Below are 21,778 nucleotides of genomic sequence, written 5' to 3' on the forward strand. Positions count from 1 at the left end.
TAAGGGGTTGCAAATGGAACTGAACACTGTGCAATCATCAGCAAACATCCCTATTTCTGACCTTATGATGGAGGGAAGGTCATTGATGAAGCAGCTGAAGATGGTTGGGCCTAGGACACTGCCCTGAGGAACTCCTGCAGCAATGTCCTGGGGCTGAGATGATTGGCCTCCAACAACCACTACCATCTTCCTTTGTGCTAGGTATGACTCCAGCCACTGGAGAGTTTTCCCCCCGATTCCCATTGACTTCAATTTTACTCGGGCTCCTTGGTGCCACACTCGGTCAAATGCTGCCTTGATGTCAAGGGCAGTCACTCTCACCTCACCTCTAGAATTCAACTCTTTTGTCCATGTTTGGACCAAGGCTGTAATGAGGTCTGGAGCCGAGTGGTCCTGGCGGAACCCAAACTGAGCATCGGTGAGCAGGTTATTGGTGAGTCAGTGTCGCTTGATAGCACTGTCGACGACAACTTCCATCACTTTGCTGATGATTGAGAGTAGACTGATGGGGCGGTAATTGGCCGGATTGGATTTGTCCTGCTTTTTGTGGACAGGACATACCTGGCCAATTTTCCACATTGTCGGGTAGATACCAGTGTTGTAGCTGTACTGGAACAGCTTGGCGAGAGGTGCAGCTAGTTCTGGAGCACAAGTCTTCAGCACTACAGCTGGGATGTTGTCGGGGCCCATAGCCTTTGCTGTATCCAGTGCACTCAGCCGTTTCTTGATATCATGTGGAGTGAATCGAATTGGCCGAAGACTGGCTTCCGTGATGGTGGGGATGTTGGGAGGAGGCCGAGATGGATCATCCACTCGGCACTTCTGGCTGAAAATGGTTGCAAACGCTTCAGCCTTGTCTTTTGCACTCAGGTGCTGGACTCCGCCATCATTGAGGATGGGGATGTTTGCAGAGCCTCCTCCTCCCGTTAGTTGTTTAATTGTTTGTGTTAGAGAATTTCCCACGACATTGGATGACCGATATGTGTGACTGCTAAAACCCAAACTCATCGAATGTCCTTTGCAAGGATCAAATAGCTTAATCCAAACATTTTTTTCAGAATGCAAGACACCTTTAAAGAAACATAACTCAGAATCGCCCGGCTGAGGAAGGCAGCACAATATTGAGTGGATCCTGAAAAGTGGAGTTATATTAGAGGCAGTGCACTGACACCCCAACACATTGCAGAATGCAATAGACAAGCTTATTCAACAATTCTAAACAATCTTGTGCTGCTGATGGTTTCTCATCAGAATTTTATTTCTTAGCAGCACATTCGTCACAAAGTATATATTCCTAATCACGTCCCACCAACTGTGTCTCTATGAGAATCAAAACTTGCAGTGCTGATCAAATGTCTGCCGTTGGTGCTGTAAAAGGTGTTGGGTTCGATTTTCACCTCACCCTCTGGACTTTGACCATCGCCTGGGTGTTGCAGAGGGAACAATGGGGTGAGAAGCATCCATACCCCTATTAGAGGCCCAGCTGGTACTACACACATTAATTTAAATAGAAGGAGAGGCAGACAGGCTCAGTTATGGGGGAGTGAATCTCTCCGCCAGATTTCCCTCCCCGAACTCCACCCAGCCGATGCTTAAAGCCCAGGCGGTAAAGAAGGAAAGATTTTCATTTATATAGAACCTTTCACAACCTCTGGACATCCCAAAATGCTTCACAGCCAATAAAGTACTTTTGAAGCGTAGTCAATGTTGTAATGTTGAGAAACACAGCAGTTAATTTGCACAGCAAGATCCCACAAACAGCAGTGTGATAAATGACCAGACAATCTGTTTTAGTGATATTAGTTGAGGGATAAATATAGGCCAGGACTCTGGAGAGAACTCCGCTGCTCTTTTTTAAATAGTGGCTGTGGGATCTTTAACATCCACCTGAGAGGGCAGGTGGGGCCTCAGTTCATCCAAAAGACAGCACCTCTGACAGTGCAGCACTCGCTCAGTATTACACTAGAATATCAGTCGAGATTATGTGCTTCAGTCTCTGGGGTAGGACCTGAACTCATGATCTTCTATGACCCAGAGAGGAGAGTGCTACCCACTGAGCCACAGCTCAGTAAAGGCAAAACTCCTCCTGTGACATTTGCTGAGTGATGTCTAAAACTGACCCTTTAATTTTATTGATTTAATCAGCTAGTCCTGAAGTCGTCTCATCTGGGAGAACAGGCAGATATCCGGACGGCAGCGTACGTGAGCAAGGTAGGGTTAAAAACTGAACCGCAAGGAACAAAGCACGAGAGAGATCGTAATTTTAGTGAGAAGTTAGATGCGAATAAACCCAATGTGATGTAGGAAGCTTGCAACACCAGGTTATAGTCCAACAGTTTTATTTGAAAATCACAAGCTTTCGGAGATTATCTCCTTCGTCAGGTGAGTGAGTGAAAGGTTCACAAATCGCATATCTTATATTAGGCTGGGACACGATCACACCAATCAAAGGTGTCGTTGGTGTTCAGACAGGTTAGCCACGGAAAATAGTAGGTCCCAGTGTACTGAATACACAATGGGTCAAATTACACAGACAGATAGAGAAAGAGACCCGAAAGGCAGAGAGAGAGAGAGAGAATGTCCAGTTGTATTAAAAACAGATAACTTTTTTTTCCGCTGGTGGGGTTACGTGTAGCGTGACATGAACCCAAGATCCCGGTTGAGGCCGTCCTCATGTGTGCGGAACTTGGCTATCAATTTCTGCTCGACGATTTTGCGTTGTCGTGTGTCTCGAAGGCCGCCTTGGAGAACGCTTACCCGAAGATCGGTGGCTGAATGTCCTTGACTGCTAAAGTGTTCCCTGACTGGGAGGGAACCCTCCTGTCTGGTGATTGTTGCGCGGTGTCCGTTCATCTGTTGTCGCAGTGTCTGCATAGTCTCGCCAATGTACCTTGCTCCGGGGCATCCTTTCCTGCAACATTTGAGGTAGACAACGTTGGCCGAGTCACAGGAGTATGAACCATGTACCTGGTGGGTGGTGTCCTCTCGTGTGATGGTGGTATCCGTGTCGATGATCTGGCATGTCTTGCAGAGGTTACCGTGGCAGGGTTATGTGGTGTCGTGAACGCTGTTCTCCTGAAAGCTGGGTAATTTGCTGCGAACGATGGTCTGTTTGAGGTTGGGTGGCTGTTTGAAGGTGAGTAGTGGAGGCGTAGGGATGGCCTTAGCGAGGTGCTCGTCATCATCGATGACATGTTGAAGGCAGCGGAGAACATGGCGTAGTTTCTCCGCTCCGAGGAAGTACTGGACGACGAAGGGTACTCTGTTGGTTGCGTCCCGTGTTTGTCTTCTGAGGAGGTCTATGCGATTCTTCGCTGTGGCCCGTCGGAACTGTAGATCGACAAGTCGAGCGTCATATCCCGTTCTTACGAGGGCGTCTTTCAGCGTCTGTAGGTGTCCATCGCGTTCCTCCTTGTCTGAGCAGATCCTGTGTATTCACAGGGCCTGTCCATAGGGGATGGCCTCTTTGACGTGGTTAGGGTGGAAGCTGGAAAAGTGGAGCATCGTGAGGTTGTCCGTGGGCTTGCGGTAGAGTGAGGTGCTGAGGTGCCCGTCTTTGATGGAGATTTGTGTGTCCAAGAAAGAAACCGATTCTGAGGAGTAGTCCACGGTGAGTTTGATGGTGGGATGGAACTTGTTGATGTTATTGTGTAGTCTCTTCAGTGATTCTTCGCCATGGGTCCATAGGAAGAAAATGCCGTTGATGTATCTGGTGTATAGTGTTGGTTGGAGGTCCTGTGCAGTGAACAGCCACCCAACCTCAAACAGACCATCGTTCGCAGCAAATTACCCAGCGTTCAGGAGAACAGCGTCCACGACACCACACAACCCTGCCACGGCAACCTCTGCAAGACATGCCAGATCATCGACACAGATACCACCATCATACGAGAGGACACCACCCACCAGGTACATGGTTCATACTCCTGTGACTCGGCCAACGTTGTCTACCTCAAATGTTGCAGGAAAGCATGGTACATTGGCGAGACCATGCAGACACTGCGACAACGGATGAACGGACACCGCGCAACAATCGCCAGACAGGAGGGTTCCCTCCCAGTCAGGGAACACTTTAGCAGTCAAGGACATTCAGCCTCCGATCTTCAGGTAAGCGTTCTCCAAGGCGGCCTTCGAGACACACGACAACGCAAAATCGTCGAGCAGAAATTGATAGCCAAGTTCCGCACGCATGAGGACGGCCTCAACCGGGATCTTGGGTTCATGTCACACTACACGTAACCCCACCAGCAGGGAAAAAAAAAAGTTATCTGTTTTTAATACAACTGGACATTCTCTCTCTCTCTCTCTGCCTTTCGGGTCTCTTTCTCCATCTGTCTGTGTAATCTGACCCACCCCCCACCCCGACCCTGATCATATCCTCCTCAGCCCCCGTGTCAAGATGCTGATCGCCCTTCTAAAAAAAAATTCGGATCCATTTCTTCAGCTGTTTCCCCGGTCTGGACCCCACTGATAGGGATTACATCATCCCTGGTATGTCTCACCTCACAGGGCATAATATCCTCTCCACTGATACAATGGGTCTTAACTGAGCCAATGGAGGGAGAGCTCCTGACGTAAGGGACACCTCAACCCAGGCTCCACCATAGTTCCATCATCTGTCAGAGGTCTGACCCCTCACAAAGAGGAAACTCCCAGAACCAATGGAGATCTGTTTTCCTGGAGCTTTCCTGCGCGAGTTATGGAACCCCAGGAATTTTGGCCCTGTAAAGTTTCTGATTAATGTTTTATTCATTGTTGGGATGTGGGCATCGCTGGCAAGGCTGGTATTTATTGCCCGCAAAAATATAATCAAACTAGTGGGCTAGAATATAATGGGGAGAAAGTTTTGCTACAACTACACAAAGCCCTGGTTAGACCACACCTGGAGTTATGTGTACAGTTCTGGGCACCATCTTAGAAAGGATATTTTGTCTTGGAAGGAGTGCAGCGCAAATGATTACAGAATGTGCACTCCTACTGTCAGTGCGCAGGTCTGTCTGAGAAAACCAGCTAACAGGACAACAGGTCTCTTTTCCAAACAAGACTGTGGACTTTGAGGGATCCAATGTGAAACTTCAGAGCCCAATATCAACCGTCCATCAAACACTGACCCTGATTTATGTGAGCTTTAATCTCTAGTATTCAGGGTCCCACATCTTGGGTCCAGCTCCTTTGTTGGTTTGTGGCTTGTCGAACCAATGTTAAAATATATGTGTGTTGTCTGAACTCGGGAGTGTTAGCGCTGTGTGTTGTCTGAACTCGGGAGTGTTAGCACTGTGTGTTGTCTGAACTCGGGAGTGTTAGCGCTGTGTGTTGTCTGAACTCGGGAGTGTTAGCGCTGTGTGTTGTCTGAACTCGGGAGTGTTAGCGCTGTGTGTTGTCTGAACTCGGGAGTGTTAGCGCTGTGTGTTGTCTGAACTCGGGAGTGTTAGCGCTGTGTGTTGTCTGAACTCGGGAGTGTTAGCGCTGTGTGTTGTCTGAACTCGGGAGTGTTAGCGCTGTGTGTTGTCTGAACTCGGGAGTGTTAGCGCTGTGTGTTGTCTGAACGCCCGGTTCCATTTTTATCTATCCAGTTGTAGCCAGGGAATCACCTGCAATGACTTCTCTTCCCTCTCCTGCACCATTACCTCTGGAGACCCCCAAGGATCTATCCTTGACCCCTCCTATTTCTCATCTACATGCTGCCCCTCGGCGACATCATTCGAAAATACAACATCAGATTTCACATGTACTCTGAAGACACCCAGATATACCTGTCCACCACCTCTCTCGACCCATCGACCATCTCTGATTTGTCACATTGCTTGTCCGACATCCGTTACTGGATGAGCAAATATTTCCTCCAACTTAATGTTGGGAAGTCCGAAGCCATTGCCCTTGGTCCCTGTCACAAACTCCGTTCCCTAGCCACCGACTCCATCTGTCTCCCTGGCCACTGTCTGAGGCTGAACCTGGCCGTTCGCAACCTTGATGTCCTATTTGGCCCTGAGATGAGCTTCCGACTACATATCCGCTCCATCACAAAGATGGCCTACTTCCACCTCCATAACATTGCCCGTCTCCACACCTGCCTCAATTCATCTGCTTTGAAACCCTCACCCATGCCTTTGTTACCTCTAGCCTGGACTATTCCAATGCTCTCCTGGCCGGCCTCCCATCTTCCACTCTCCAAAAACTTGAGCTTATCCAAAACCCTGCTGCCTTTATCCTAACTCGCACCAAGTCCCATTCTCCCATCACCACTGTGCTCGCTGACCAACATTGGCTCCCGGTCCGGGAACGCCTCGATTTTAAAATTCTTATCCTTATTTTCAAATCCCTCCATGGCCTCGCCCCTCCCTATCTCTGTAACCTCCTCCAGCCCTACAACCCTCCGAGATCTCTTCACTCTTCCAATTCTTGCCTCATCCCCCATTTCCATCACTTCACCATTGATGGTCGTGCTTTCAGCTGCCTAGATCTGGAATTCTCTCCCTAAACCTCTCTATCTCTCTCCTCCTTTGACGCTCCTTAAAATATACCTCCTTCACCAAGCTGTTAGATTATCACCTTACATGGCTCGATGTCAAGTTTTGTTTGATAACACACCTGTGAAGCACCTTGGGATGCTTTACTACGTTAAAGCTGCTATAGAAATGCAATTGTTGTTGTTGTTTGCACTGCGTGATGTCTGAATTCGGGAGTGTTAGCGCTGTGCATTATCTCAACTCTAGAATATTATTCCTGCGCTCACTATACGTTGGTAACTATCTATCACTGCGTTGTCAAGCAGTGTTTGAAGGCCACACTGCCTGTCTCCAGCCTGACTGCCACTGACTGCATCACATTGTATAACGCAGGTAGAATGCTGGGTGACTGGTGTCCTATTGCCCGTCCCACTTCACTGCATGTTCTGTACAGCCCGACACTGGAGCACATTTTGGATGTTTGTACGACATTGTCCATAAACATAGTTTAAAAAATAACATGTTTCATTATAAAATGAATAAATTCATTTATAATTATTTATCCCATTGAATAATTTATTAACATATTAACAGAGACCTCAGCATCTCTGAAAAGACCATGGTTTGTGTTGATATTCAACCAGGAGCTATCGCCATGCCTGCTGAGGTAACAACTGAACCACTGCTCAGATTTCCCAGAATGTAACACTCTGAGAACATGCACCATGAAAAATCTCCAGCAGGCATCAGAATGATTCTCTTCGCCAATTTTCAGGTCTTTCTGAAAAGTCCAGCAAAAATTAGTTGTTTGCTTTTCCAAATGATTTCAAAACAAGTTGGAATATGAACTTTAGATTTTTTTGCACCAAGTTTTGGCAGGAAAACTATTAACAAATACCTGTTCTTATTTCAGAGAGATGCATAGAGAGAGAAAAACACAGAGGAAGAGAATGTCAGAGAGACAGACAAAGAGGTAAAGGAAATAAATGATTACAGGACCCTGACTGTTTTTTTGCTTCTACTGAGAATTTGAAAGCAGCAATTGTTTATAGAACAAATGTCTTTATGCAGCGATCTCTCTATTTAATTATTTAGCTGCAGTGGGAAAGGAAAACAACAACTATTTGGGGAGGTCCCTCTTTACAAACGAAAGACAGGCATCCACAACCACTAGTGAAGCAGTCAGTGACCAAAGAAGTGTCAGCATTGGGTCAAAAGCAAAATTCTGCGAATGCTGGAAATCTGAAATAAAAACAGAAAATGCTGGAAATACTCAGCAGGTCAGGCAGCATCTGTGGAGAGAGAAACAGAGTTAATGTTTCAGTTCGATGACCCTTCGTCAGAACTGGAAGAAGTTGAAGCTTAATGAGTTTTTAAGAAAGTACAGAACCAGGGAAAAGGAGGGGAGGGAAGAACAAAAGGGAAGGTGTGTGATAGGGTGGAAGGCAGGAGTGATTAAATGACAGAAGGGATGATGGTGCAAGGCAAGGAGGGTGGGAATGGGACAAGTTAAGTATAAAATGATTGATCAGGAGTAGCTGTAAATGGCAGCAGCAGAACCATTACCAGCACCTGCTGTCTGAAAAAATGGGAGCAGTGGTTATGATCTGAAGTTATTGAAATCAGTGTTGAGTTCGGAAGGTTGTAAAGTGCCTATACAAAAGATGAGGGGCTGTTCCTCGAGCTTATGTTGAGCTTCATTGGAACAGTGTAAGGGGCTGAGGACAGAGAGGTCAGAGTGGGAGTGGGACGGGGAATTAAAATGGCAAACGACCGGCAGGTCAGGGTTACGCTTGTGGACAGAGCGGAGGAGTTCAGCAAAGCGATCACCCAGTCTGCGTTTGGTCTCCCCAATGTAGAGGAGACCGCATTGTGAGCAGCGAATACAGTCTAATAAATTGAAAGAAGTACAAGTAAATCACTGTTTCACCTAGAAAGAGTGTTCGGGGTCCTGGACAGTGGGAAGGGAGGAGGTGAAAGGGCAGGTGTTGTATCTCCTGCACTCGCACGGGAAGGTGCCGTGGGGAGGAGAGCGGGTGTTGGGGGTTATGGAAAAGTGGACCAGGGTATCGCGGAGGGAGCGGTCCCTTCGGAATGCTGAAAGGGGAGGGGAAGATGTATTTGGTGGTGGAAATGGCAGAGGATGATCTGTTGAATGTGGAGGCTGGTGGGGTGGAAGGTGAGGACAAGGGGGACCCTATCATGGTTCTGGGACGGAGGGGAAGGGGTGAGGGCAGAAGTGCGGAAATAGGACGGACACGGTCGAGGGCCCTGTCAACTACAGTGGAGGGGTATCCTCAGTTGAGGAAAATGAAGAGATATCGGAAGCACTGGTGTGGAAGGTGGTATCGTCAGAATAGATGCAACAGAGACAGAGAAACTGGGAGAAGGGAATAGAGTCCTGACAGGAAGTGGGGTGGGAGGAAGTGTAATCAAGATAGCTGTGGGAGTTGGTGGGCTTATAATAGATATTAGTTGACAGGCTATTCCTAGAAATTGAGATAGAGAACTCGAGGGAAGGAAGAGTCGGAGATGGACCCTGTGAAGGCAAGGGAAGGGTGGAAATTAGAAGCAAAGTTGAAGAAATTTACCAGTTCGGGGAGAGAGCAGGAAGCAGCACTGGTACAGTCATCAATGTACCGGAAAAAGAGGTGAGGGAGGGCACCTGAGTAGGGCTGGAACAAGGAATGTTCCACATATCCCACAAAAAGGCAGGCGTAGCTGGGACCCATACAGAGTTCCCATAGCGACACCTTTTATTTGGAGGAAGTGAGTGGAGTCAAAGGTGAAGTTGTTCAACGTAAGAACAAGTTCAGCCAGGCAGAGGAGGGTGGTGGTGGATGGGGACTGGTTGGGCCTCCGTTTAAGGACGTCCTGGTGGGGGATGGAGGTGTAGAGGGACTGGACATCCATGGTGAAAAGGAAACAATTAGGGCCGGGGAACTGGAAACTGTTAAAGTGGCCGAGGGTGTCGGAAGAGTCTGAACAAGGGGAGAAAAAATGGAGTCAAGATAGGAGGAAATAAGTTCCGTGGGGCAAGAGCAGGCTGAAGCAATGGGTTTCCCGGGGCAGTCCTGTTTGTGGAACTTGGGAAGGAGGGAGAAGCGGGCTGTGGGGGGTTGGGGGACTATGAGGTTGGAGGCTGTGGAGGGAAGATCTCCAGAGGAGATGAGGTCAGTGACTGTCTGGGAAACTATGGCTTGATGTTTGGCAGTGGGGTCGTGGTCCAGGGGGAGATAGGAGGAGGTGTCGGAGAGATGGCGTGCAGCCTCCGCACGGTAGAGGTCTGTTCACCAAACTACAACACGCCGCCCTTGTCAGCAGGTTTAATGACAATGTCAGGGTTGGACCTGAGAGAACGGAGTGCGTGAGTTCAGAGGGAGGTAGGTTAGAGTGAGTGAGGGGATTAGAGAAATTGAGATGGCCGATGTCACGCCAGCAGTTCGCAATGAAAAGATCAAGAGAGGGTGAGAGGCCAGAGGGAGGGGTCCAGGTGGAACGAGAATTCTGAAGATGGGAGAAAGTGTCCATTGTGCAGGGGGAAGACTCCTGGCCAAAGAAGTGGGCATGGGGACCACTTAGCCTTGGCTCAGTTAGTAGTACTCTCCCCTCCAAGTCAGAAGGGCATTCCAGAGACTTGAGTACAAAATCCAGGCTGACACTCCAGTGCAGTACTGAGGGAGTACAGCACTGTTGGAGGTGCCAACTTTCAGATGAGATGTTAAACCAAGGCCCCATCTGCCCTCTCAGGTGGATGTAAAAGATCCAATGGCAGTATTCCTCCCTCAACCAACATCACTGAAACAGATTATCTGGACATTTATCTCATTGCTGTTTGTGGGACTTTGCTGTGAGCAATTTGCAGCCATGTTTCCTACATTACAACAGAGATTATACTTCATTGGCTGTAATGAGCTTCAGGTCATCCTGAGGTCGTGAAAGGTTCTGTATTAACGCAAGTTCTTTTGTTTTTGTCTGTATGTCTGTAAATAAGGTTTGCTAAGCAATTCTTCTGTCAAGATAATACCACTTTAATATACACAGACACTGCCCGGCTGCAGATGGAAGCTGTCTCACTGTAGCAGATTTCTCCAGTTCCGAAAACCTTTCCAGGACCTGCAGTTCTCAACTCAGCGCTGAGCAATAGACAAGCTTATTCAACAATTCTAAACAATCTTGTGCTGCTGATGGTTTCTCATCAGAATTTTATTTCTTAGCAGCACATTAGTCACAAAGTATATATTCCTAATCACGTCCCACCAACTGTGTCTCTATAAGAATCAAAACTTGCAGTGCTGATCAAATGTCTGCCGTTGGTGCTGTAAAAGGTGTTGGGTTCGATTTTCACCTCACCCTCTGGACTTTGACCATCGCCTGGGTGTTGCAGAGGGAACAATGGGGTGAGAAGCATTCCATACCCCTATTAGAGGCCCACCTGGTACTACACACATTAATTTAAATAGAAGGAGAGGCAGACAGGCTCAGTTATGGGGGAGTGAATCTCTCCGCCAGATTTCCCTCCCCGAACTCCACCCAGCCGATGCTTAAAGCCCAGGCGGTAAAGAAGGAAAGATTTTCATTTATATAGAACCTTTCACAACCTCTGGACATCCCAAAGTGCTTCACAGCCAATAAAGTACTTTTGAAGCGTAGTCAATGTTGTAATGTTGAGAAACTCAGCAGTTAATTTGCACAGCAAGATCCCACAAACAGCAGTGTGATAATTGACCAGATAATCTGTTTTAGTGATATTAGTTGAGGGATAAATATTGGCCAGGACACCGTGGAGAACTCCTTGCTCTTCTTCAAATTAGTGCCGTGGGATCTTTTACATCCACCTGAGAGCAGATAGGGCCTCGGATTAATGTATCATTCAAAAGAGGGCACCTCTGGCAGTGCAGCACCCCCTCGGTACTGCACTGGAATATCAGCCTAGAGTATGTGCTCAAGTCTCTGGAGTGGGACATGAACTTATGATCTTCTATGACCCAGAGACGAGATTGCTACCCACTGAGCCACAGCTCAGTAAAGGCAAAACTCCTCCTGTGAAGTTTGCTGAGTAATGACTAAAACTGACCCTTTAATTTTATTGATTTAATCAGCTAGTCCTGAAGTCGTCTCATCTGGGAGAATAGGCAGATGTCCGGAAGGCAGCATTCGTGAGCAAGGTAGGGTTAAAAACTGAACCGCAAAGAACAAAGCGTGAGAGAGATTGTAATTTTAGTGAGAAGTTAAATGCGAGTAAGCCCAATGTGACATAGGTATCTGGCACTCATGAACCATTTGTCTATTTGTCGGGATAATCAGAGGATTCCTGCCCAGGTAAACGACCCCCTCCCAGTACCCCACCCTGACCCTGATCATATCCTCCTCAGCCCCCTGTGTTAAGAGGCTGAGCTCCCTTCTTAAAAGAAAAAATTAGGATCCATTTCTTCAGCTACTTCCTTGGTCTGGACCTCACTGATAGGGACTACATCATCCCTGGTATGTCTCACCTCACTCGGTGTACCAGCTTCTCCACTGAGGCGATGGGTCCCGACTGACGCGAAGGAGGGAGAGCTCCTGACGTAGGGACATCTCAACCCGGACTCGGCCCTAGTTCCATCATTTATCAGAGGTCCCACCCATCGCAAGTCAAAGAGGAAACTCCCAGAACCAATGGCGATCTGTTTCTATGGAGTTTTCCTGCTCGAGTTATGGAACCCCTGGAATTTCAGCCCTGTAAAGTTTTCTGAACATTACATTAAATAAATCATCACGAACAAAGCATATTGAGGGGAGACCTCCTCTCGGTGTGAGCTGCAATAAATCCTCGCATAAAGAATGGGTTTAGGAATTCACTCCAGCGAAGCACACAGGCTGACCTTCCCCTGATTAATTTTTTATTCATTGTAGGGATGTGAGCGTCACTGGCAAGGCCAGCATTTAATGCCCACAAAAAATAATCGAAAAGGCTAATGGAATGTTCGCCTTTATAACTAGACAGCTAGAATGTAAAGGGGAGGAAGTTTTGCTACAGCTGTACAAAGCCCTGGTTAGACCACATCTGGAGTACTATGTACAGTTCTGGGCACCGCTCCTTAGGAAGGATATATTAGCCTTGGAAGGAGTGCAGTGCAGATTCACCAGGATGTTACCAGGGGTCCAAGGATTACACTGTAAAGAGAGATTACATAAACTAGGCTTGTATTCCCTGGAATATAGAATCTTAAAGGGTTATCTGATTGAAGATTTTAGGATTTTGAAAGGAACTGATAGGGTAGATAGAGAGAAACTTTTTCTGCTGGTGGGGGAGTCTAGGACAAGGGGACATAACCTTAAAATCAGAGCCAGGCCATTCAGGAGAGAAGTTAGGAAACGCTTCTTCACACAAAGGGTGGTAAAAGTGTGGAACTCTCTCCCACAAAAAGCAGTAGATGCTAGCTCAATTAATAATTTTAAATCTATGATCGATAGATTTTGGCTAGCCAAGGGTATTAAGAGATATGGAGCTAAGACAGGTGGATGGAGTTAGGATACAGATCAGTCATGATCTCATTGAATGGCAGAACAGGCTCGAGGGGCTGAATGGCCGACTCCTATTCCTAGGTTCTATCCCTAATTGCCCTTGAGAAGGTGGTGGTGAGCCTCCTTCTTGAACCGCTGCAGTCCGTGTGGTGAAGGTTCTCCCACAGTGCTGTTAAGTAAGAAAGTTCCAGGATGTTGACCCACCTTAAGCTTCCTCTACAAGTTTAAAGGGGAAGGGGGTTATTTTGTCCTGAATTTTAATCAGAATGAATACAGAATGTGCACTCCCACTGTCAGTGCGCAGGTCTGCCTGAGACAACCAGCTAACAGGGCAACAGGTCGTTTTTCTAAATGAGAGTGTGGACTTTGAGGGATCCAATGTGAAACTTCAGAGCCCAATATCAACCGTCCATAATCTTAGAATAAGGGGCATAATCTTAGAATAAGGGGCTGCTCTTTCAAAACTGAGATGAGGAGAAACTTCTTCACTCAGAGGGTGGTAGGTCTGTGGAATTTGCTGCCCCAGGAAGCTGTGGAAGCTACATCATTAGATAAATTTAAAACAGAAATAGACAGTTTCCTAGAAGTAAAGGGAATTAGGGGTTATGGGGAGCGGGCAGGAAATTGGACATGAAGCTGAGTTCGGATCGGTCAATGCCCTGTGGGTGGCGGAGAGGGCCCAGGGGCTATGTGGCCGGGTCCTGCTCCGACTTCTTGTGTTCTTTAGATTTGTGGTTGGGATCAGATCAGCCATGATCTTATTGAATGGCGGAGCAGGCTCGAGGGGCCGATTGGCCTACTCCTGCTCCAATTTCTTATGTTCTTATGTTCTTATGTCCATCAAACACTGACCCCGATCTATGTGAGCTTTAATCTCTAGTATCCAGAGTCCCACATCTTGGGTCCAGCTCCTTTGTTGATTAGTGGCCTTGTCGAACCAATGTTAAAATATAAAAAGATTAAGGAATATCCTGCTTTATAATATTTTGAATTGATGGAAAGTCTTTGATGTAAGTTTCCATTCCGGGCCTTGCACGTGGAATCAATGTAATTCACACTCTCCACCACCAGGGGGAGCTCAAATCTCTTTAAGAGAGGATGTGGCTTAGAAATCTCTTAAAGGTAGCTGGTACCTGCTATTTGCTGAAAATAACAGTCTACTGTCTGCACGGAGTCTGAACGGAGATCAGACATCGCACACGTAAAACACAGATACAGCTCCCATCCCGATGTTTACACACTGATGAGTCATGTTAAAACAGTGAATAAAGGTTGCGCACTACTAAATCCCACGTCCTCAAATCTGCACACCAGACCTCGCCAATCTGCTGATCTGAGTTTGTACCAGGCCTGCGAGAGTGCGTGCACCAAGGTTCTCTGCTGATGCAAAAGAGACCCTTGGTGCAAAAGGTGGACAGAAGGAGGGACATCCCATATCCGCAGGAGGGCAAGAGGCCCTCCAGACAAATACCCAAAAGGCAGTGGGAGGCAGCGGGGGATGAAGTCAATGCCAAGCGCACAGCATCATGAACATGAATGCAGTGCAGGAAGAAGATCAATGCTTTGACATGAGTGGTCAAGGTGAGTGAGGTCAACTGTCCAGTGGTGTCTCCTACCAACTACACCATGCACTACACCCCCATCACCCACATACCAATAAACTCTTTCCATCAGTACTCAACTCTTCCAATCAGATGCTCCCTCTTACCCTTACACATTACCACTGCTTCAAGTCGCCCACCCACAACTCACAGGCCACACACACTGGCAGCTATTCAACCATGACAGGCACATCACCCAGACACACATCCCGCTTTCTTGCAGGAGAAGGTGGTGCATATCAAGAGGCAGCACGTGGCAGTGACATTTAGCGCCTCGAGCCTGTTCCACCATTCAATGAGATCATGGTGGACCTGTGACATAACTCCAAATACTCGCCTTAGCCCCATATCCCTGAATACCCTTGGTTCACAGAAATCTATCAATCTCAGATTTAACATTCACAAGTGAGCTAGCATCAACTGCTGTCTGCAGAAGAGCGTTCCAAACTTCTCCCACCCTTCGCGTGTAGAAGCATTTCCTAACTTCACTCCTGCACTTCCTGGCTCTAAATGTTAGGCTATGTCCCTGCGTCCTAGTATTGGAGTCTAGGAGACCTGCAAAAACAGTTACAAATGTCTCGGCAGCCAAAAGCAATAATCCAGCTACCAGCCTGTAAATCCTGCATGATCCCTTTAAATAGTGCTGGTGGGGGGTCCTCCAGGCACTCTAAGACAGGTTCAGATGGTCGGGGTTAAGACTGTGTTGAGTTGAGTGTTAAGTCCCAAAATGGTGTCTATCACTTTAAATCAGCGCTGCACACTGATTGAAGCCATTTTCTCCCTACTTTACATGATTCCAGCGTTCGTTATCTGCGCCTGCGCTAACCAAGATGGCGTCTGGCACACGTCACACAGGAAACGTGCGTGCGCATCCAAGACGCCATTTGGATGTTGGAGTAGCCGTGTAGCACCGAAACAACGGGCGCTACACGGCCCAATTTCACACGTTATATTCCCATCGCAATGAGACGACTAAATTTTGTGTTGATACAAAAATGCTAAGTTTTGCTCGTCACAGTGTTCGGTTTATTTCACAGAATTAAATAACGAAAAATTATTCAAACTTTATACAGAAAGGCAAGCACAGGAAACAGAAAGTGCCACTTCTTTCGACCAGAGAGGTAACATATAACGTGATATTCACTATGTAGGTTTCCTTGTACAGTAAGTAGATTGTACAGCCAGTGATTTTAAGAGGGAGTTGGACAGGCGATTTGCAAGGAAATCAATTGAGGGTTCTGATCTTCAGCCTGAATAGCAATTAAGCTTTCAACAATTAGCAATGAACTCGCTCAATGTTTACCTGACATCAATTGGATTTTGTATCTGTTTAACTACAATTATTAGCCGAATAATACATTGAGAATAGATCTTGTCTTTGTGCGATTGTGTAAAATGGGTGAAAGTCATTCGAAGCCTGTCTCACGTCTCTCATTGAAATCAATGGAAATAAAGCCTGCAGAAAGCCTAGAGGAGGATAGAAAGTGCAGGGGTGAAATTAAAAAGGAAATTAGGAAAGCAAAGAGAGGGCACGAGAAAATACTGGCAAGTAAAATTAAGGAAAACCCAAAAATGTTTTATAAATACATAAAGAGCCAGAGGATAACTAAGGAAAGAAGAGGGCCAATTAGAGACCAAAAAGGTGCCCTATGTGCGGAGGAGAAAGATGTGGGTATGATTCTTAATGAATACTTTGCGTCTGTCTTCACAAAAGAGGGGGACGATGCAGAGATTGTAGTTAAGGAGGAGGAGTGTGAAATATTGGATGGGATAAACATAGTGAGAGAGGAAGTATTAAGGGGTTTAGCATCTTTGAAAGTAGATAAATCGCCAGGCCCGGATGAAATGTATCCCAGGCTGTTACAAGAAGCAAGGGAGGAAATAGCGGAGGCTCTGACCATCATTTTCCAATCCTCCCTGGCTGCAGGCGCAGTGCCGGAGGATTGGAGGACTGCTAATGTTGCACCATTGTTTAAAAAGGGAGAAAGGGATAGACGGAGTAATTATAGGCCAGTCAGTCTAACCTCGGTGGTGGGCAAATTATTGGAAACAATTCTGAAAGACGGTATAAATCGTCATTTAGAAAGGCACAGGTTAATCAAGGACAGTCAGCATGGATTTGTTAAGGGAAGGTCGTGTCTGACTAACTTGATTGAATTTTTTTGAGGCGGTAACAAAGAGGGTCAATGAGGGTAACGCGTTTGATGTAGTCTACATGGATTTTAGCAAGGCTATTAACAAGGTCCCACATGGCAGACTGGTCAGAAAAGTAAAAGACCAATGGAAAGTGGCAACTTGGATCCAAAATTGGCTCAGTGGCCGGAAGCAAAGGGTAATGGTCGACGGGTGTTTTTATGACTGGACGGCTGTTCCCAGTGGGGTTCCATAGGGTCCAGTACTAGGTCCCTGGCTTTTTGTGGTACATATCAATGATTTAGACTTAAATGTAGGGGGCATGATTAAGAAGTTTGCAGATGATACAAAAATTGGCCATGTGGTTGATAGTGAGGAAGAAAGCTGTAGACTGCAGGAAGATATCAATGGACTGGTCAGGTGGGCAGAAAGGTGCCAAATGGAATTCAATCCAGAGAAGTGTGAGGTAATGCATTTGGGGAGGGCAAACAAGGCAAGGGAATACACAATAAATGGGGGGATACTGAGAGGTGTAGAGGAAGTGAGGGACCTTGGAGTGCATGTCCATAGATCTCTGAAGGTAGCAGGACAGGTAGATACGGTAGTTAAGAAGGCATACGGGATACTTTCCTTGATTAGCCAAGGCATAGAATATAACTGCAGGGATGTTATGCTAGAACTGTGTAAAACACTAGTTAGGCCACAGCTTGAGTACTGTGTACAGTTCTGGTCACCACATTACAGGAAAGATGTAATTGCACTAGAGAGGGTGCAGGGGAGATTTACGAGGATGTTGTCAGGGCTGGAGAATTTTAGCTATTAGAAAAGACTGGATTGGCTGGGGTTGTTTTCATTGGAACAAAGGAGGCTGAGGGGAGATTTAATTGAGGTATAAAATTATGACGGGACTAGATAGAGTGGACAGGGAGGACCTATTTCCCTTAGCAGAAGGGTCAGTGACCAGGGGACATAGATTTAAAGTGATTGGTAGAAGGATTAGAGGGGAGCTGAGGAAAAATGTTTTCACCCAGAGGGTGGTGGGGGTCTGGAGCTCACTGCCTGAAAGGGTGGTAGAGGCAGAAACCCTCAACTCATTTAAAAAGTACTTGGATGTGCACCTGAAGTGCTGTAACCTACAGGGCTACGGACCAAGTGCTGGAAAGTGGGATTATGTTGGATAATTCTTTTTCAGCCAGCACCGACACGATGGGCTGAATAGCCTCCTTCTGTGCTGTAACTTTCTATGATTCCATGATTCTAAAAATGGGGAGAGATGTAAACCAGGCTGCCGTTTCACACTATCACACAAAGTCAAAACTACCCCCATTGTTTACATGGTTAACTGATTCTATCTTTGTGATAAAACACCAGCCTTACCGTGACCAGTCGCATAGGAATTTTACATAATATAGACATTGGGCCCGATATTAGGAGGGAGGTGGGTTGGCAGCGGGGGGTCGACTGGACGCGTGGGTAACCCGCCCACTAAAATCGGTGGGTTCCCCACGCGATCGTAGATAAATTGAAGCCACTTACCTTGGCTTCCGGGTTTTGCGCTGGAAAGCTGCGCAGCGGGCGGACTGCGCACCCGCACTATAGGCTGTCACCTGGAGGAGCCCTATTTAAAGGGGCAGTCCTCCACTGACTGATGCTACAGAAAAATAGGCAAAATTACAGCATGGAGCATCCCAAGGGGAAGGCTGCTCCCAGGTTTAATGATGCCTCACTCCAGGTCTTACTGGATGGGGTGAGGAGGAGGAGGAGGAGGGAGATCATCCCCCCGGGGGGCGGGAGGAAGCGGCCTGCCTCTGCCACCACAAAGGCCTGGATCGAGGTGGCAGAGGAGGTCACCTGCACCACCAACATATCGCCCACCTGCATACAGTGCAGGAGGCGCTTCAATGACCTAACCAGGTCAGCCGAAGTGAGTACACTTACTCATTCCCCTACACTCCGTCTGTCACATGACCACCCCCACCCCACGAGCTGATGTTGCTCGTCCTCCAATGGAGTGATGAATGCAGCAATGGAACCCCCCCCCAACCCACCAATCCTGATGGCGTGAGTGTGAGGGGGTCCATAAAGTAGGCAAATGTGTTTGGACAGCAGGGTTAAGGGTATAATTTTATAATTTAGAGTGTGGAAACAATGGTGTGGCAGGCAAAACTTTGTCTGAGGTGACAGAGTGCCCTGCTGCAATGAATGAGGGTTTACCCCGCACCTGTTAAATGGACCTTTGCAGCTGCTGCTGGCTGCAACACATCTGTTTAAACAGGGAGTGTTTCCCCCAACATGGGAAACACGCTCTGGGTAGTCCAAAATCAGTATCCTCCTAAAATCTCCAACTAATGAGGTCAAGTACCCAGATAATGATCTTAACTGGGATCCCGCTGGCTTTGATTGCCGGTGGGAGTCCCGCATGCGGGGGCTGTGCGTGCACCGATTCACGTCATTGGGGAACCTGGAAGTGGGCGGGTTGGAGCCGGGCTCCGGACCCGATCCGGGAATCCCCAATTTTAGGAGCCCCCCCGCCACGAACGCACCCGCACGGCCATCTGAAAATTGGCCCCATAGTGTTCATGTGCTCACTCCCGGTCTGTCACCTTCCTGTGTCACAGTTCAGGGATCACAATTATGATTTGCAAAGTCTGTGCCTAACTGCTCTTGATTGGCTCAAATTTCCTTTCCCATAAGAGCAACAAATCAGAATTCTGTATCTAGGCACAGCACGGAAAATCTACCAATAGAAAAGCAGAAGCTGTGAATTGAAGGTTTACACTATTTTGAACAAATGAGAATTTGCACAATTACAGCGTTTCAGACTTTTTGATGATTTTTTTCTTTCTGGACAGGATTTGGGAATGAGTTATGTCTAAATGTTGTGTTTTATAACAAAGTGAATCTGCATTGTTTTTTTAAAAAAGCCACAGTCTAATATTATGAAGCCTAAGGTACCAGACACCCTGACCGACATGATGCCATAGTCCAAGGCCTCAAACTTCACCAAGATCAACCCCCACCCCACTGATTTACTAGTCCATGAAGGCCAAAAGGGCTTGTTGCCTGCCCTTCTTTAAAACAAAGTATTGGGGCCAATACTCATTTCTTAGCATCTCAATTTGTTATTTATTTGTTCTTGGGATGTGGGTGGCATTGTCCATCCTTAGTTGTCCTGAGGCCATTAAGAGTGGGACTCAAATCAGGTGTAGGCCTGACCAGATAGGGGTGTTAGGTTCATTCCCTGAAGGGCATTAGTGAACCAATTAGGTTTTTACATTAATCCAGTAACGTTTGTGGTCATTTCTTATAGTGCTGGCCCACAAATTACCAGATTTATTACACTCAATTTCACAACTTGCCATGGTGGGTTTGAAGTTATGACGTCCGTGTCATTATCCCACTGAGCTACTGTACCATTGGGGCACTTAGAGAGTGGTAGAGGTCAGGAAATGCGGCAATGTTTAGTTCCACGAGACTGGCTGGTTTTAGGCCCTGCTCTATCTTCCAGTTGGGCCTGGAGCAGGTGGCTGAACCTCTTGCTTAAAGCAGGTGGGTGCCTCATTAGGATATGCAAAGGATGCCACATCATATTCCCATGGGCGTGCTGGAGGCCGATCCCCCATGTAAAACGGGGTGAGGAGGAGGCTTCCAGCAGGCCACAGGTGGGAGGATCTTGCAAAGGCCCACAGAATTTAAAGCTAGGTGCAATAGGCCTTTTTAAAACCCTTGTGAATTTTTTCTGTTTTTTTTTTCTAGATGGCATTTCAGGAGCCTTTGTGCTCGTTGCTTTTTATTTTATTTTCCCTGAGTTCCCTTTCTTCGCACCAGAGGGTTTGCCTGTAGAGAGTTTACGAGTTGTCGTGTTTGGAGGAGTTTCGGGAAGGGATGCCAGGCCGGTCAGACTCTTTGCTCTCCTGCACGCACCCCACAAACCCCAACATCTGCAGAGACAGATAGCAAACCTCACTTTGGCAGATGTTGGTGATTGAAACTCTACTCCCCAGTGATGGCTGAACCAGCAGACAGTCCTCTGGTGGCATCACAATGCGATGTGAAGGCCTGGCTCACTCTTATGCTGATTATGCTGGAAGGTTCCGTAGAAGCACTCTAACACGTCAAGCTTTAAAGACAAAAAAGACTTGCATTTATATAGCGCCTTTCACAACCTCAGGACATCCCAAAGGGCTTTACAGCCAATGAAGTATTTTTGAGGTGCAGTCACTGTTGTTACTAGAAAACGCCGCAGCCAATTTGCGCACAGCAAGATCCCAAAAACAGCAATGTGATAATGACCTGATTATCTGTTTTAGTGATGTTGACTGAGGGATAAATATTGGCCAGGACACTGGGGATAACTCCCCTGTTCTCCTTCAGATAGTGCCATGGGATCTTTTACGTTCACCTGAGAGGGAAGGCGGGGCCTCATTTAGCGTCTCATCCAAAAGACGGCACCTCCGACAGTGCAGCATTCCCTCAGTATTGCACTGGAAAGTCAGCCTGGATTTTGTGCTCAAGTCTCTGGAGTGGAACTTGAACCCATAACCTTCTGACTCAGAGGTGAGAGTGATACCAACTGAGCCATGGTATTGCATGAAAGAAGGCAGGCCAGGGTTATCAGGAGCCAGCGTTGCCTGTTAGTTTGCACCTGCCAAGTTGCTACCAACCATATCTACAGGGCCTGACACCTACCTGGGAAAAACAATGGGAATTGGCCTTCTCAGGATCTGGATCAGCAGAGAGTCTGATCCGATTTGTCGCAAGGACACCAGCGCCAGCAATGCAGCGTAGAGTTTCCACACGTGCAGGGGCAGGAACAGCCAGCTGTGGCCTGAAACTTGGCTGCACCTTCTTGCAATCTTGCTACAGCACTGAACTATGGGATGGGGCTGTGGAGAGACGAACACTCCTCTCGAGGAGCTCATGCAGCATCACCCCAACTTCAGCCATCAAAGAGGTTGGGTGCTGGGCCGCACCCTGGGACACTCCAGCTCAGAGTCCTGTAATGAGAGTTAGAGACACTCCGACACATAAGGAAGGGGGAGGAATTTCTGGATAGTTTTCTCCAGAGTACAGGCACACCTCAGAGGAAAG

The 21,778-nt window shown here is 47.3% G+C and overlaps 1 protein-coding gene across 20 annotated transcripts in view; it reads left to right on the top strand.

Annotated features, from left to right (window-relative positions):
- The window catches only part of LOC137331694 (kyphoscoliosis peptidase-like), a 273,350-nt gene that overhangs the window by 81,945 nt on the left and 169,627 nt on the right, over nt 1-21,778 (top strand). For 14 of the 20 annotated variants that reach the window (XM_067995661.1, XM_067995663.1, XM_067995668.1 and 11 more), the window contains 4 exons: nt 2,146-2,211; nt 7,360-7,419; nt 11,549-11,614; nt 15,628-15,675. In XM_067995661.1, the coding sequence (XP_067851762.1) occupies nt 2,146-2,211; nt 7,360-7,419; nt 11,549-11,614; nt 15,628-15,675 (240 nt within the window). The remainder of the gene's footprint in view (nt 1-2,145; nt 2,212-7,359; nt 7,420-11,548; nt 11,615-15,627; nt 15,676-21,778) is intronic. The other 6 variants (XM_067995665.1, XM_067995678.1, XM_067995679.1 and 3 more) reach the window with 3 other exon arrangements.

Source organism: Heptranchias perlo, chromosome 13 (assembly GCF_035084215.1).
Source record: "Heptranchias perlo isolate sHepPer1 chromosome 13, sHepPer1.hap1, whole genome shotgun sequence".
Lineage (NCBI taxonomy): Eukaryota > Metazoa > Chordata > Chondrichthyes > Hexanchiformes > Hexanchidae > Heptranchias > Heptranchias perlo.